The sequence below is a fragment of the Gopherus evgoodei genome, chromosome 7, assembly GCF_007399415.2.
Source record: "Gopherus evgoodei ecotype Sinaloan lineage chromosome 7, rGopEvg1_v1.p, whole genome shotgun sequence".
Lineage (NCBI taxonomy): Eukaryota > Metazoa > Chordata > Testudines > Testudinidae > Gopherus > Gopherus evgoodei.
In genome coordinates, this window is record NC_044328.1 from 67,465,852 (window position 1) to 67,483,683 (window position 17,832).

The 17,832-nt window shown below is 49.3% G+C and overlaps 1 protein-coding gene across 5 annotated transcripts in view; it reads right to left on the bottom strand.

The window, feature by feature from the left end:
* The window catches only part of ADAM8 (ADAM metallopeptidase domain 8), a 108,610-nt gene that overhangs the window by 25,865 nt on the left and 64,913 nt on the right, over positions 1–17,832 (bottom strand). For all 5 annotated transcript variants that reach the window (XR_004001436.1, XM_030571312.1, XM_030571311.1 and 2 more), the window contains exons 14-20: positions 16,287–16,482; positions 15,425–15,524; positions 6,346–6,529; positions 6,014–6,091; positions 4,637–4,721; positions 4,221–4,335; positions 1,018–1,207 (exon numbers count right to left, since the gene is read on the bottom strand). Coding sequence is in view for 4 of the 5 variants with exons in the window: in XM_030571312.1 (XP_030427172.1) it covers positions 1,018–1,207; positions 4,221–4,335; positions 4,637–4,721; positions 6,014–6,091; positions 6,346–6,529; positions 15,425–15,524; positions 16,287–16,482 (948 nt within the window). In the remaining variant the exon portion in view is untranslated. The remainder of the gene's footprint in view (positions 1–1,017; positions 1,208–4,220; positions 4,336–4,636; positions 4,722–6,013; positions 6,092–6,345; positions 6,530–15,424; positions 15,525–16,286; positions 16,483–17,832) is intronic.

A 17,832-nucleotide genomic window follows, 5' to 3' on the forward strand; every position in this document is an offset into this window, starting at 1 on the left:
TCATGGGGGGGGGGGAAATAGAAGCAGAAGAGGTAACCTAGGGGTAACTGGGGGCTAATGAGGCTGCTAAAGGAAGCTAGGGGTAGGAGAGTTGGTTGAATGAGGGCTCTTGGATCAAAGAGCCGACTGCAGTTTCCTCCCTTTTACAGACCTCCTGCCTATCAGACATGATGGATGAGGCTGGGGGACGCCTGCTCTGGCACCTTTCTCATCAGTGTGGGGTCCATATGCCCCATCACAGCTTCCTCCCCTCCCCAGGGTAGATACAGTCCTCAAATCCAGTTTTGCCCTGGTTGGAGCTCACCCAGCCCCAGGCTCACATACTCAGCATGTGCTATGGGGCCTCTCCCTGCTCTGCCTGGCAACCTACCCTTCTGATTTGGTAGAAAGTCCTCTTTCTTCCCCAGTAAGGCCCTGTTTTCCACGTTTCAACCTGGAGCAAACTAACAGGCGAAATGGGAGCATCTTGGGGAAGCACAGGCACAGCCTGGACTGTAGGGAGATAATACGGCCAAGCTACGGGACCATCCCCCCCTCGAAGAACTGTATCAATCCTTGGCATCTGGCTCCATTGAGGGGCTCTTACAGCACCTAGTTTCCTAGCAATAGCAGAAAGCACCAACTGGAGTAGCCAAGGCCCAGAGGGTCAGGCCTGCATCCCTATGCTCAGATTCACACCATCCTGGGTTTGTTCTCCTCTCCAGCTCTGCAGGAACAGGCTCTTAACTGCGTAACTTGTATGACTGTGGTGCCTTGGTGTGTAAGGGGGCCTTGTGCTGCCTGTGTGGGCATGGTAATGCAATTTCCTCCTCCCCCCCCCCCCCCGGCCGAAGGCTCTTTGGAAGGACAGCAATGGTCCACTGAAGCGGTTACAAAGCGGTGATGGAAGCAGCTTGACTCCCCTTCTCTACAGCATCATTGCAGGGACACAGTGGCCGGGAGCCCAGAATTCCCCAGTAAAACTCCCCAGCCACGAGAGCTGCCCTCCTGCTCCCCAGGCTGCCTGGCCACACATACCTTGGGCGGCGGCCTGCTAGGAGTCATGGGCACGTACACAGACCTGGGGCTCTTCAGGTCTGAGGTTGTGGAGATCAGATTTGGGCTGCTGATGTCGCAACTCTGCAGCTCATGCCTCACGTTCCTGATATTGCTGCCCTCTTGAAACATGGGGTTGGACAGCCCATTGGTGGTGTTGGTCACAATCCTCCTGAAACACAAACACAAAAGAGCCACAGCCATATTTTCCCTCTGGTTTGATTTCACCCAAAGACCCCCAATTCTGAGGTCTGCTAAACAGCCCAGTGGCTCTTTGGCAGTGAGGCACAGAACAGCCCAGGATTCTCCAAGGCCCTGCTGCCACCTGGCCCTAAAACGTGCTACGTCATAGACAAGGGAGAATACGCTTTTCAACACTACTCATGAAAAACCATATATTGTAGAAAAAGGTCAGACCCTGAAAGACAGATGTATATTAGGGACCTCAAAATGTGTGCCAAGGGACTGGAAAGCACAGCCAGTCTTGTTTCATCAGAATATGATGATGTCACCATTAAATGCTGATTACTGGGCACATGGGTTCATTTTCTTCTTTTTTCAGTTTTTAAAAACAAACTCAGCTTTTATTATTGCAATACAGTTATTGCAAAAATAACTGAAGCCCACAACAGGCAGTGGCCACCTTTGGAAACTTGAGCTCAGCATCACAGCAGGTGTGGGATAGGGCCAAAATGCAGATCTCTGATGCCTCAACTACAAAGCCAGCCTGCATAGCTGACCATATGTGACCATGAATGTGGAGACAGGATCATCCATGCTGAGAGGCTGTCAGTGGTTTGGGGTAGGGGAGGTGCAGGCACAGCCCCATTTCACAGAGAGCTTTCACCTACTGCTACTTGGCCCTGCTAGGCAGAGACCTGGGTGCTATTCCTGTTTCTGCCTGAAGTGACTTTGTACCAGTTCAAATCCTCAGTTACCTGAGCTGTACAGCTAACAGGTCTGCCTGTCCGTCTAGCCCATACTCATCACCCTGGAATCCAGAGATTATGTTTTCTCCAATTTAGAAACGTGGGCAACACATTCTGTAACTCCTTTGAAGACTGATTCTTACTTCTAAAGGGTGTGGTGACCATTTTAATTACATCAATTAAATGACTGAAAAATAATTCTAAATTAAACTAAGAGCTCCTTCAGATAGTGAATTACCTTTCCCAGCTGCACCACTGGAATGATGTAGTTTTGGGAGGGCAGGGGAAGGAGGGGGGGAGCATTAATTTCTGCTTATTTCTCCCTGGAAGAGGGCACAACTGGGCTTGTGCGTTGCCGTGCAGGGTATGACAGGGTATGTCTCAATTGCTTCCTCATGCCTGACTGGGGAAAAGCCCAAGTGGGTGTGTTCTTGGGACTGCTGTAAGCCCGTCCCCACAGCTGAATCACACGAGCAAACCCAGCCCTGTGCTGCTCACTCGCACTGTCAGTCCTCTCCCTTTCCTGCACATCCTGGCTCTGCCACCTCACATTCTGTAAGTGCTGTGAGCAAACGCAGCAGCCAAGGTGTGGTTGTGCCTTGGGGCGCTGAGAGGCCAGCTGGGAATCCCAGGTGCTTGGCAGACACTCCTGGCCTGGAGCTACTGCTTTTACAACAATGGCTACTAACTGCCAATCCCCTGAAGCCCACAGAGCCTCAGCCTGAGGACTGTAACCCAATGCCCAGAGGCCCCAGACAGGATCGGGGCCCCATTGTGCCGGGCACTCTACAGTGCACTGGTCCCATCCCCAGGAGCCTGTGATGAGGGGATGGAGAGAGGAAGGAGGTGCCATGTGAGTGGGACACCCTCACAGTCTGTTACATACACTGGGATATTGCTGTGCCTTCAGGTTCGCCTCTCATTCCTGTTGTATCTGTAACTCCACATCGGCCTGCCCCTCACAAGAAGCCCTAAAACCACCAGGTGATGTCCAGGCTGGGACCAGCACCCAAGGGCGGTGGGGCAGGGAGGCCTGCGATTCTAAGCCCTTCTCGTAGTCATGTAGCAGCTTCCCCAAATGGCCTTTGGGCTGGGGGTTCTCAGCCCTGGGGCAGGAAGGAGAGTGAGCATTGAACCAGAAAGAGGTGGGCCAACACGAAGAGGGGCTTTCACCCTCCGAGAAGCTACTGCACCCTCCCACTGCTTCAGGTCAGGGGTGTCACACCTGGCCCAGGCATCGCTCAGGGCACACTGGTGAGAAAATGCAGTTGTGAGTGAATGAGAGCAGCAGAGAACAGAGAGCAGCTCTTTGGCCCTGTGCCCGGCCCCTCCCCAGTACCCTCAGTATTCCCCTCCTGCCTAGAGAGGACATTGGCAGGGCCCTGTCAGCACCAGGACCTACAGCTCCTTGTTTGGTGAGAGCACAGGGACTGACGGCACTGCAGGAACAGTACAAACAGCTGGGCCCTGCCCAGGGCAGCCCATGCAGGGGGTTGGGAAGCATACCACACTCTCCGGGGGGTGCTCGCTGTGCAGGGAGTCCCATCAGAAGCTCCTGCTGTCAAACAAGGAGTGGACAGGACCTACACCAACCCTGCTCCTCCAGGGTCCTCCTGAGCAGGCTGCTCAGTGACCAAACACCCACCAGCAGGTGGCAGATGAAGGCGGTGGGGGTGTAGGAAGGAAGAGCCCAGAGGGGCAGGCCAGGAGAGGTCTCCAAAGGGTGGTAAAGGGGTGGGATTTCAGAGATTCGGGGCATACAGCTTCCCACACCTGTCACTGATCAGAACCCAGAGCAGGGGCTTCGTGAACAGCAGCAGTTCCCATATGATGGCCAGACAGTGGCTCCTCTGGGCATGAGGCTGGGTTTGTCAGTGCAGGTGACAATGACAAAAGCCATCGGGACAAATTGACCCACTGGTCAGCAGCCTCGGCTGAAGGGCTAGGGTTGGATAGGCCATGGGGGAATGAACTCTTCTCTCCTGAAGGCCATAGGGGACAGGGGAAAGCGTGGGGACACTTGCCTGTCAGCACACGACTCAGACAAGCACCTGGATATCTGGAGCCAAACACAAGTACTAATGGCCAGTGGACTGGTATGGAGAGAGTCAAGCAACCATATTGATTCAGTCTGTCCATCCAGCTGTCCAATCAGCCCGTTGCTTGCTCCTCCCCATGGAATCTGGCTATTGTGTACCCCAGTGAATCAGAGCAGCTGCCTGCTGTGGGGGCACGGTACAGAAACAGGAGTCTTACCCTTTCTGGAAGTATTTCTTCCCATTGGCTTTGTAGAACACAAAGCCTCCGACGATCAGCATGGCTACCAGCACCACCACTGTCAGCACAGCTGCCACAACCACGCTGCTTCCACCTGTTGAGAGCCAGAGAGAGGGATCAGGGTGGGGGCTGCTCCCTTCACCAGGGCTAGCGACTCAGGGTTTTGGCTTGGGGAATTCAGTCACCTATCCCAGCCCATCCCCTGGTGAGCAGAGCAGGGCCAGACTGTCCATTGTTTTCCAGTGCTTTGGCAGATCTAAGTAGCACCTAAAAGGAGCACGTTGCCCTGCCTATCAGACATCACAGTCAGGACATTGCTACTGCCTGCAGCCCAGCTGTTTCCTCCAGCAGGTCCATCCCGAGCCCTGCCCTACTGGCCCTGGTGAGTGCTGTACCTGCTGCAATCTCCGAGAGCTTCCGCTCGCAGTAGGGCGCAGCCCAGCCGGGTTCACAGTGGCATTCTCGCTTGTGATTGCAGACCTGAAATCCAATCCGGCAGGGTTAGGGTCCAGCAGCAACTCTGACCTCCTGACCGTGCTTTACCAGGGGAGGGTTTGGGCTCAATCCTGCAGCCTCTACCCAGGTCACACTCCCATCAGCTTTAGCAGCAGTCTGGCTTTACTGAGCAGGCAGCAGGATCGGGCCCCTTGTAACTGCTGCACATTTGCTCTGGCCTCAGGATCATGGCTGGTGAATTATCATTACTGTACAGATACTGACAGCAAGAGACCTGTTCTCTCGAAGCAGAGTATGAGTGACTTGCACTGGCATCTCCTGGGAATCAGCCCAGACAGTGCCTGTCTGTCTGACATGCAACAGCATATGATGCTGCTGTGCCCCATTGGTTGCACTCAGCACCAGAATCTGGAACAATCCAACAGCCCCATCTCAGCACCTGTGAGCAGCTCACAGATGTCCCACTTGGGCAGCACCTCCCACAATCACAGCTGCTGGAGGAGAGGAAGTTCTGCTGAACTCATTGGCAAAAAATGTTCCCTCCCAAATTGAGCCAAATTGCTCCCTGAACCAAAGTGCCCAGCGAAAGGCAGGGCGCAAGGCCATGGGAATGTGGCCTGATCCGTTCCTTCAGGGTGGACATGCTGAGAAAAGCAAAGTGTTGCGGGAGCTCTCTCGGGGATGAGGGTCCTGTTATCACACAGTGACCACACAGCCGAGTCGTGGGTGGCCTGTGACCATGTGCTCTGAGGGAGGCAATGCTGTGATAGTGCGACATGAAAACATCATGACTGCCACAGACAGACATAGCAAATGGACCCTGTGGGTCTTGGAAACGTGACAGGTTGCTGGCTGAAAGGCTGCGTTTGCCAGCAGATCACAGGAGCAGACATTAGCACCGAGGTACTCCAGACTAAGGGCGGGACGTGCGGTGCTGCAGGATGGGAAAAGCTGCTCTAACATCAGACGCAGAACGGGGTGTGGACAGATAGAGAAGATGGTCTGTGAAGCATCAAGAACTCATGTAAGATGGTCCCAGGGGTCCAGCAGTGCATGACAGTGGCACAGAGTACGTTCATGTCAGCTGTGTGCACTCACAGACACATAGGGTATTTGGGCAAAGCCCTGTAAGGAACAATACTTAGCATCTTTCACTTGCACACCTCCCAGCACTCTACAACACAATCAGTGCTCTGATGTTACAGCTGGGGGATCTGCGGCACAGATGCTCCTGTACAGTCAGAGGAAACCCAGGGGATCATGGCCACACCAGCACCTCTGTGTGATGCTGTGCCCTTTCCATGGCCTGAACCTACCCCATGACCATTGCACTTTGCAGAGCAGTTTTTGGCACCGTAAATCAGGAGGTCCTGGCAGCGCCCAGCATAGCAGACCTGGAATGAGAAGGTATAGTGCTTTTAGCAGCGTGTATACAGGCACCCTGCCATCACCCATCCTGCACACACAGCCACATGTCAGCCTCAGCACACACAGTAACTCAGTAGCTATGTTACCTCCTTGCTGCTGACCTTTCCCCCGTCTCCAGCAGGTCCCATGGCAAATCCATCCTTCCCCAGCACCCGCAAAGCCAAGCACACGTCACCAGCCCAGCAGACAAGAACAGCGACAGCCTGTGCAGGGTGCTCACCATTTCCTCCCCACACTTGGTGCCCGTTGGCACCATCACAAGATTCGCCACCATGTCACTTTCTTCCTTGTTAGTGACAGCTACTTTGCAGGTCACCCTTCCGAGAGACAGGGAGTAGACGCCACCCCCTCCAATGGGGTTCCTGTTCCCACTCAGGCAATGCAGTGTGCCACACTTTATGTCTCTGTGGGAAAAGTAAATGCCAGGAGTGAGCGTGCTTGGGTCTCATCTCACCTTAGCTTTAGCACGGCCCCAAAGCCTCGCACCACACAGCCTGTGCCAATGTGGGACAGCTCCTCTGCCTTTGCCTGGAGGGTGGGCTCAGTGCTAGTAAACAGGTCCAGGCTCAGCAGCCCTTGCAGATGTCTAGGCCCAGCATAGCGCCCCCACCCACCTAGGGGCCCCAGATCTGACCTGCTGGAAACCATCTGTAGGGGGAGAGGGAAGCTCAGTGTCTGACCAGTTGTGAGGGCAGGCCCAGCTCAGCAGTTTTTGGACAGAGATCACCGATTCCTGTTGTACACACCACCAAAGAGCCACCTGACAGTTCAGGTCAGCACTGATGCATCACACTGGGGCTGGCCCCTTAGTAGTGAAGGGCTCTCTCCCGCTCTCCTTCTGGACCCCACACACTTGGCCAGGCTCCATGGCTGTATGCTGGGAGCCAGCAGGACAGCTCCAAGCTGTGCAGCCTGCACTACACTGCCAGGATCCTAGCAGGAATTACTGTAAAATGTCTGTCAGAGACCAGCAGGGGCCCAGAGTAACATCGCTGCCTGAAGCCTGAGCTCTGTGGGGATATCAAAGTAATCTGCCTCCACTGACCTCTGAAACTGACTAACCTTCTCCTCCCCCAAAGAAGAGCACAGAGTTGCAGAGAATGGATTCTTCAAAGAAATCTGAAGATTTATACAGATACCTTGCTAAGAAGGGTGTTTCCAGCTTCCAGCGTGGAGACATCTCAGACTCTAAGTGAATACTTGGCAGCCAAGCCAGGGCTGGGAAAAAACAAATGACCACCAGACTGGACATTCTGGAGATGATCTCTTGAGTTTGAGGCCATGAGAGAGGAACAAGAGTCTAGCAGTAAAGATGAAAGTTACTGATTTGGAAGAGAACGTCACTGTGCTAGACACTGGCCTCAGAGAGACAGAGCTGCAGAGCTGCATGGCATGGATGGAGCAGAGAGAGAGAGAGAGAGAGAGAGAGAGATGCAGCTTAAACTTCATGCTTCAGAAAACAGAGGGAGAAGGAACACAAGAATTAAGGGACTGCCTGAAAATACTGAAGGAAAAAATCCAATCTGGCATGTAAAAATGGTGATTGAGGAATCTGAGCTCTCCGAGAGAGGTGCCAGTGGAAAGAGCACATAGAGTGCTGCTCCCCCCGCAGCTAGGCCTTCTAATAAACCCAGAGACCTAATTGTGACATTTCATGGTTATCAGCAGAAAAATTTAATTAAGAAAAAAGCCAGAGAGCATTCAGAACTCATACTCAAAGGCTACAAGCTGCAATTTTCCACAATCTCTCTGCTCAAACTTAAAAAAAGAGAAGCTGGGGGAAATTACATCAGCACTCAGAAGGGCAGAAATCCATGACAACTGGGGATTCCCAGTCATACTTTCTTTCAGCTTCAAATATCAGCATTATTTAGGCTATGTCTACACTACAGACCTTACAGCGGCAGGGTGCTGCACACAGGCAGAAACGTGAAGTGGGAGGGCAAGGAAGAAGAGAAGAATGGCTAGTCCTCAAAAAGAGGAGAAGAGTCAATGGAGATAGCTAGAGTTTGGAGCCCCAGGAGGATACAGGATGACTCGCAGAAGATTGCAAGAGAGGACAAGAGGACTTGAAGTCAGAAAGAACAAGAGGAAGGCCAGAAAATCACACCCAACACCAGCAAGAGACAGGTCTATGTGATTGGTGACACTCTACTGAGAAGAATGGGCAGGCCTTTCACCAGAGCTGATCTGGAGAACAGAAGGGTGTCCTGTCTGCCAGGAGCTAAGATATGGGTTGTGGACCTGAGGCTGAAGAGGATCCTAACAGGAGCAGGAAAGAATCCACTGATTGTCCTTCATGTGGGAACAAATGATACGGCTAGATTCTTGCTGGAAAGCATCAAGGGAGACTATGCCAGGCTGGGGAAGATGCTTAAAGAAATGGCAGCTCAGATGATCTTCAGTAGGATTGTACCTGTCCCTAGAGGAGGAGAGTGAAGGTGAGGCAAGATTATGATGATCAACAGATGGTTCAGGCAGTGGTGGTATAAGGAGGGCTTTGGGACGTTTGACCACAGGCAGACATTCACAGTCATAGGACTGTTCTCATGGGATGGACTTCACCTAAGTAGGGAGGCAAATAGACTTCTGGGATGGAGGCTGGCACAACCAATTAAAAGATCTTTAAACTAGAAATCTGGTGAGATTGTTGGGAGATGCTCATGTAATCTCCATGCCTGATTCTAATATTCACTGGGAGAAAAATACAGAAAGTGAGAATGCAGCAATGGAGAAAGGAATGGCAGTGGGTAGGAGAACGGACATGAAGAGGAAAGAGTGCCAATACTGATGATGCTAACTGTTGGACAGGTGATACTGGCTGTACCTGGTCAGATGAGGAATCTGGGCAAAGCCAAGCAGAACAAATACAATTGATAATGGTAGGGCTCAGATTTTCCTGGAGGTGATAGCCGACAGATTTCTTCAACAAACAGACCCTGAACCAACAAAAAAGATGATACTATATTAGATTTGTTATTGGTGAGTAGTGAGCACCTCAGAGACGAACTGGTTGTAGGTTACAACCTTGGTTCGAGTGATCATGAATTAATTCAGTTAAAACTGAATGGAAGGATAGACAAAAACAGACCTGCAACTAGGGTCCTTGATTTCAAAAGGGCAAACTTTAAAAAATAAAGGAATTAGCTAGAGAAGTGGACTTGACTTAAGAAATCAAGGATCTGAATGTGGAGGAGGCTTGGAATTACTCTAAGTCAAAGTTGCAGAAGCTGAGCCTGAATTCCAAGCAAGGGGAAAAAATTCATAGGGAAAGGTTGCAGACCACGCTGGATGAGTAAGCATCTCAAACAGGTGGTTAAGAGAAAGATGAAAGCCTCCAAGGAATGGAAGATGGGAGGGATAAGCAAGGCAAGCCATCTCTCGGAGGCAGGGCTGCCCAGAGGATTCAGAGGGCCTGGGGCAAAGCAGGGGAGTGGACATAAAAAGCACCACCCACTACAGCGCCTGTACTCACCGGGCGGCGCTCCAAGTCTTTGGTGGCGGCGGGTCCTTCACTCGCTCCGCGTCTTCGGCAGCACTGAAGGACCCGCCGTCGAAGCGCTGCCAAAGATCCGGACCACTGCCGGGCGAGTAAAAATTAAAAAGGTGCCTTTAGCCAGGAAAGGGATTCTCGGCCAGGGCTTGCAGGGCCCCTTTGGGGCTCGGGGCGAATTGGCCCACTTACGCCCCCTGGCGGCCCTGCTCAGAGGTCAGACAGTGAGAGAAAAAATAGTTCTGCCAAAAGCCAATCAGAGTTGGACTTTGCAAAGGGAATTAAAACCAATAGTAAAAGGTTCTTTAGCCATATAAATAAGAAGAAAACATGGAAAAAAGAAGTGGGACCACTAAGCATTGTGTGGAGCAATGACCACTGGGGTGGATTAAAAATAATCTAGGCTTGTCCCAACACCTAAACAAATACTTTGCCTCAGTTTCTAATAAGGGTAATGAGAAGCTTAAGGACAGTGGCAGGGTGGCTAATGTAAATGAGGGTATGGAAGTAGAAATCACCACATTCGAGGGGAATGTCAAACTCAAATAGCTTAATGGGACCAAATTGGTGGGACTAACCAAAAGAAGGTTGAAGGGAGATATGATTGCACTCTATAAATACATCAGAGGGACAAATACCAAGGAGGGAGAGGAATTATTGGAGTTAAACGCCAGTGCGAACACAAGAACAAATGGATATAAACTGGCTATCAACGAGTTTAGGCTTGAAATTAGGTGAAGGTTTCCAACCATCAAAGGAGTGAAGATCTGGAACAGCCTTCCAAGGGGAGCAGTGGGGACAAAAAACCTAACTGGCTTGAAGACTGAGCTTGATAAGTTTATGGAGGGCGTGGTATGATGGGGCTGCCTACAATGGTAAGTAGCCGATCTGCAACTGCCGGCAGCAAATATCTCCAACAGCCAGTGATGGGACACTAGATGGAGAGGGCTCTGAATTATTACAGAGAATTTTTCCCAGGTGTCTGGCTGGTGGATCTTGCAAAATGCTCAGGGTCTAACTAATCGCCATATCTGGGGTCAGAAAGGAATTTTTCCCCGAGTCAGATTGGCAGAGACCCGGGGGGGGTTCGCCTTCCTCTGCAGCATGGGGCACTGGTCACTTGCAGGTTTAGTGTAAATGGTGAATTCTCTGTAACCGAAAGTCTTTAAATCATGGTTTGAGAACTTCAGTAACTCAGCCAGATGTTATGGGTCTATTACAAAAGTAAGGGTCTGTAGCCTGCAATGTGCAGGAGGTCGATTAGATGATCATAATGGTTCCTTCTGGCCTTTAAGTCTATGAGGAAGGGGCAAATTATGGGCATGAAAGGTTATTGGTTTCCGCATACATTTTTTGCTTCAGCTAAAGAAAAGAAAAGAGGAGTGGGCATGATATTTGCTAAACACGTAACTTTTCAGATGAAAGATCAATTTAAGGATAAAGAGGGACGGATTATCTTACTGAAAGACACAATTGCTGGGTTATTAATAACAGTGGCTCAGTGTATGCTCCCAACCAAAGCAAAGAAACCATTTTAAAGGACTTCTTTAAAATACAGCAATGCTTTGGGGAAGGGGAAATTATACTTGGAGGAGACTTCAGTTTCACATTGATTCTTATTGGGACACATGGGATAAAAAAACAAGGTGGCTAGGGATGTAGGCGTAGCATTGACTTCCCTGCGCCAACAATTGAATCTCTCAGTTTGCTGGAGAGAAGAGACCCAGGGTACGGAATTACATATTTCATTCACAGCCTCATCAGTTATATACTAGAATAGATTTAATGTTAATCTCTAAATCCTTAATGAAGCAGACAAGATCTGCAGAAACTGGCACCATTACATGGTCAGATCATGCACCATTGGAAATAATATTTGATGGCTGGGATGGTTCCCACAAATCACTTTTTGGGAAAATGAACTGCTTACTTCTCCAGGACAAAGGTCAAGTTGCAGCCATTGTTCAATACTTCCAAATAAATTATACTGACAATATAAAAAGAGGTCTTCTCTGGGAGGGAGGTGAAGCAATATTTAGGGGCCAGTTTATAAGCAGAACCTCTCAACTGAAAAAAGAAAGAGCTCAAGAAAAAATATAACTAGAACAGGAGATACAAAGTTTAAAAGACATTCATAAAAATATAGGTTCAAAAAAAGCATATCGACAACTAACTAATATGAAGGGGAAATTGAGTATGTTGATGACAGATGCCACTGAAAATGCTCTTAGGTATTCAAAGCAGATGTTTTATGGAAAAAAGGGAATAAATGTGATAAACTCTGGGCTCAAAAGCTTAAATGGATTAAAGATCAAATATTATTCCACTAATTAAGAACAATCAGTAAAGGATAATTACACACTCTATTAAGAAATAGGTGCTACTTTTACTACTTACTGTAAAAACCTCTATACTTCAGATACTCCAAATTCTGAAATTATTGAAAAATATCTGGAAGTTTCAGACTTGCCAAATATAAAAAAACTTGATAAAGAAATAACAGAAGAAGAAAAAGTTTTAGATACAATAGCAAATATCAAAAGTGGTAAAACTCCAAAACCTTAGTGGCTTCCCAGCTGAATTTTACAAAGTATTTAAGGAGGTATTTGTAGGTCTCTTTTAATGTTTTCTGTTAGGGAAGGAACTTTAACAACCTATGGAAGAAATTGAGGTTATTTACTGTAACTGGAAGTTCTTTGAGATGTGTGGACTATAGCTATAGTCCACACATGGGTATACATGCACGCCATGTGCCTGAGTCCAGAAATTCTTACAAGCAGTGTCTGTTGGCCCACACATGTGCCATAGATCTCCTCATACTCCCTACTCAGAGTAAAAGAGACAATGAGCGTCAAACTTGTCCAGTTCCTCCTCTTATTCCAATCTCACATGATCTGAAGCAGAGGGGATGAAGGGAAGGTAGTAGAATTCGGATGGAGACCACACACCTCAAAGAACTTCCAGTTACAGTAAGTAATGCCCACTTCTTCAAGAGATAGTCCCTAAGTGTCTTCCACCGATGGGTGACTGGCAAGCAGTGCTCAGACTAGAGGTGGGTGTGAGGAAGCTCGTTGCAAAGATGCTTGCATCACTGCAGGTGCCACTGCTGCATCCACAGCCGAGGCATGAACTAAAGCGCAGTGTGTCATGAACATGTGGATGGAACTCTAAGGAGATGCCTTGCAGGTGTCTTGTCACATAGGGATACTCTGGAGGCCGCCTGCACTCTCATGGAGTGAGCTGTGGAACTGTGGGGAGAGATTTTTGCTATCTTGTAGCACTGTAGGATGCATCTCGAAACCCACGTAGAAATCTTCTGGGAGGATGTAGCTTGTCCATGTGATCTTTCTGCATTGGTGATAGAATGTCTCAGTGATTTTCTATTAGGTTTGGTCCATTGCAAGTAGAGGTAAGTGAATACTTTGATTGATGTGGAACTCAAAAACCACCTGAGGGAGAAACTTAGGGTGTAGGTGAAAAGAGACCTTTTCGTTGTGAAAAAGAGTCCACCAGTACGGCTCTGAGCTCGCCAACCCTCCTTGCTGAAGTGGCAGCCAAAAAAAGGCCACCGTCATGGACAGGTGGGGGCATGGAACATGTCACCATGGGTTCGAAGGGAGGACTGGTGAGTCCTGACAGGACGAGATTAAGGTCTCATTGAGGTGTCAGTTTAATCACTGGTGGGAAGGTCCCAATTAGGCCTTTCATAAACCATACTATAGTTGGGTGGGTAAGATGGAACATCCCTCCACCGGAGGGAGGAATGCACTAATCACTGCTAGGTGCTCTTGCAGCGAATTAAGGGAGAGACCCGAGGTCTTCAAAGATAGGAGATTAATCTAAAATGACCAGGATACTCGCAGTGGCTGGAGAATGTTGGTGGAGTTGCGCCCAGGCCAAGAAATGTCTCCATTTGGCCAGGTAGCAGGTTCTAGAAGAACTTTTCTTACTTTGGTTAATGATAATTTGAACAGGGGCCAAGCATGAGCATTCTGTCTGATGCCCATACAAACATCAGGGCGTGAGGTGGAGAGACTCTGGGTTGGGATGCCAGATTTCCCTCCTGTCCTTAGCTAGGAGGTCAGTGGGCAGATCCTAATTGAAGGGCAGACAGGCATCATCGGAAGTTCCATGAATCAGAAGTGTCTGGACCAGTAGGGTGCTAAGAGAATACTGTTGGATCTGTTGCGATGTATCTTCCCTACCACCTGTGGAAGCAACGGAATGAGAGAAAAGGCATATCTGAGGTTGTTTGTCCAGGACAGCAGTAGAGCATCACCTTGAGAGCCATTACTTGCTCCTGTGGAGCAATATAGGGAAAGCTTCCTGTTCGTTTGGGATAAAACGAGGTCTTATTGTGGTGTTCCCCATTGTGTAAATATCTTGTTTAGGACTGTATTGTAGATCTCCCAGTCATGGGCCGCCAAGAAGTCTCTGCTTAGTCTGCCTGCAAGGGAGTTGTGGATATCCGGAAGTGTAAACAGCCTGTATCATGATACGGTTCCTGATGCGCCAGTTCCATAGTCTGATGGCTTCCAGGCAGAGGGAATGAGATCTTACCCCTCCCTTATGTAAACCACAGTGGTGATATAGTCTGACATTATCTGTATATGGAGTGAGTGTATGAGCAGGAGGAAGGCCTCGCATGTAAGACAGACTGCCCTCAGTTCCAGTATGTTGATGTGTAGTCCGGCCTCTCGTGGGGTCCTGGTGCCCTGAGCAATATCATTGTCCAAGTGAGCACCCCACCATAGGTGGGAGGCGCCCATCACAATGGTGGCTCTGCGGGTGGGAGAGTGGAAGGGAACTCCCACCATGATCTTTCTTGGGTTTGACCACCAGGCAATGGAGCAGATAACTCTGGTGGGAATGGGCTCCTTGTTCAGTCGATAGATTGAGTGGAGCCAGGTTTGCAGACACCACCAGTGGAGTGTGGTGAATGGTGTCAGGAAGATGCATGTGGCCATGAGGCCTAACAGTGAAATGCACCTGGTGCACTTTAGTTCCTGGTCTGCAGGGAGTGCGTGAAACAAGGGTGCTCATTCTATGAAATCTGATTGCAGGGAGGAATGCTCTTGTGGAAACCAAGTATAAAATTGCCCCATAAGGTTTATCGACATTGTGAGTGACAAAATGGATTATTCTATGGTTGGGCTATTTTTGTGGGGTTTTTTATTTAACATTTGACAGACAGGCCTGGTCTGTTAAATGTGTGTAATCAGAGAATTCACTGAATTTAATAAAATCACCAGAAATGATATGTCATGGGTAGTGTAAAGGTGCACAGTGTAACATTGTAAAACCATGCTAAATAGAGAGATTCAATAATTATATTATTGAATAGTGTTTCTCTAAATACTGCTGTAATGATTACTGTATTGTCTCTGATATTTACACAGCTGGGATTTGTAAACCTGTTAAAACTTCCTAGATAAAGACCTGGCTTAAAATAAAAAAGTGCCCTGTCACTGAAAGCAAAGGGCTGCAGCAGCATGGCCCCTCACACAATGGCCTGGAACTGCAGCTTGGGGACACCACCTTCTCCCCATAGAGATCCCCTCCACCCCAGGACCAACTCACAGAGACTCTGCCCCATCTCCATAGAGATCCCCTCTACAATGGGACCAGTTAACAATGACTCTACCTTCGCCCCACAGAGATACCCTCCCCTCCCCCTCAGGACTGGCTCACAATGACATCACCTCCTCCCAGAGGAGATTCCCTCCTGCTTTGGACCAGCTCACAATGACTCCACTCCCACGCACGGACTCACACACCCTTGGCACTGGGTGCTTCAGTTCCTTACTTTGGGCTGCAGGGCCTTTTCCCATTCTCTGTCAGGCAATGCAGGTAGTCCCTCTGGAGGCCATTGTACTCAAAGCAGATATCAGGGGCCACCTGGGCCTCTGCAGGGACAGAGAGAAGAGATAACAGTGGAGTTTCATAAAGGCAAGCTAACCTGAGCCTGTGTGAGCAGCACCACACCTCATGGGGTTACACCTCTTCCCACCTTTCCCCCCACACCAGGCATGTCAAAAATGTCCCCCACCATCCTCTTCCTTTGGCAGGTGACTCTGGGGCTCCCCAGTTCCCTCCACTCCACTGGGCACCTCCTAACCCACATCACCACTGTCAGGAACTAGTGATAAAATAATGCCTGTCCCTAGTGCCTTCCATCCAAGATCTCAAAGCTCTTTATAATCTTTAAGGCCAATACTTTCAGAAGCAGCCATAGATTCTGGGAGCCTTCGATCTCAGGTGCCTGACTTAATGTATTTTGAAGTGCCCAAACTTAGTGGCCAGGGTGGTTGATTTAGCATCACCCATCCCTCCTGCCCTGCAGACAGTGAAGTGGGGAAACTGAGACACAGAGAGGCCAAGGCCAAACTAATCAGGCCTGGGTCCATCTGTAGCTTGCTAAACTAGTGGCCTAAAGTTCAGAGTGCAAGCCACTGCCCTTAACTTTGTTAGGTTACAGCGACTAGCCTGCCAAATGCCATGCACACTGCTGGGATGAGTGGGTGCATGTCCCATGACAGCATTGAAGGAGACCTGGGCCCCTAGTCTATGTGCTGCAGCCTCAGCAATGGATGCACATTGAACTGCACTGGCATGAGCTCGCCTTGTGAGCATGGAGCTGAAGAAGCGCATGCAAAGAGCCATGTTACCTGCGCCCCAGAGCGTGCGGCAGTGCTCGCTGTGCGAGGGGCACACCCCGTTGTAACAGTAGCCATTCCCATACTGGCACGGCACACCATTCTCTTGGAAGACATCCTCCGGGCACTCCGCTGAGAGGCCAGTGCAGTGCTCAGGCAGATCACAGCTGTTCTTACTGGCACGACACAACACACCAGCAGCCTTCACCTTAGCAAACACAAACACAGTCCCCAAGGAACAGGGGTGGGGGAGGGGGTAGATGGTATCAGTGAGTGCCCATCAGTCAGGTTGCACTGTAGCCTTCCGCATTCCCTGGCTGGCTTGCTGATCTGGCAGAGTGGGAAGGGCTGATCCTGGTCCCACTGAAGTCAAGGCCAGTGTAGGGTCTGACCCATAGTCAGGGAACTACCTGGGGTTGGAATATGACTTTGGGGAGTTGTGCTAAGCCCTACCCTGCAGTCTTCAACATCACATGGTCATAGGTGAATACTGCTGGCACCAGGAAAGTGAAAACACATCCTTAGCATGTGAGCTGGGCCTGGAGACATTCAACCACTTGTAATGTCACCCTTCCTCAGTGACTCATACCCAGCCTGTTCACCTTAATGATTTGTACAATGTTGTCTGGAAGCAACTGAGTTTGGCTACCTTTTCTTAACCACAGAATCACAGCTATTAAGGCCAGACAGGACCATTATGATCATCTAGTGTGACTTCCAGAACAACAGGAATGGCCACCAGTGATTCCTGTTTCAGAACCATATCCTGTGGTTTAGCTAGAGAATGCTCATACTGATTTAAAGACTACAAATGATGGAGCATCTACCACGTTCCTACATCAGCTGTTCCAATGGTTAATTACCCTCCCTGTTAAAAAACTGAGCTTTATTTCTAGTCTGAATTTGTCTTTAGCTTCAGCTTCCGGTCACTGGATCTCATTCTGCCTTTGTCTATTAAACTAAAGATCCCTCTGCAAAAGTCTTCTCCCAATGTGGGTACCAACAGACTGTGATCAAGTCACTTCTTAACCTTTTCTTGGGTAAATAAAGTAAATTGAGCTTCCTAAGTCTTTCCTTGGCCCGCAGGTTTTCCAGAACTCAAATCATTGTTGTGGCTCTTTTCTGAACCCCTTTCAATTTTTCAGTACCCTTTCTGAAATGTGGACATCAGGACTGGATGCAGGATACTTTAATGCCATATGCAGAGATAACACCATCTCCTTGCTACTGTTGAATATTCCCCTGCGTATACAGCCAATGATCACATTCGCTCCCATAGGTATGTCTACACAGTAGGTGTGATTTCCAGCTCAGGCAGAGATATGCATGATAGCTCTGCTCAAGCTAGTGTGCTAAAAACAGAATTGTGGCTCTGGCAGCACAGGTGGTGGCTCAGGCTAGAAGCCAGAGTATGTATCCCTGGGGTCAGATGGGATTGTACTCCGGTAGCTAACCAGAGCTGCTGCCTGGTTACACAGCTATTTTTAGAACGCAAGCTCATCTATCCACTTGGGCTGGGAATTATACCTCTCAGCTCCTGTGCATACATACCCCTAAG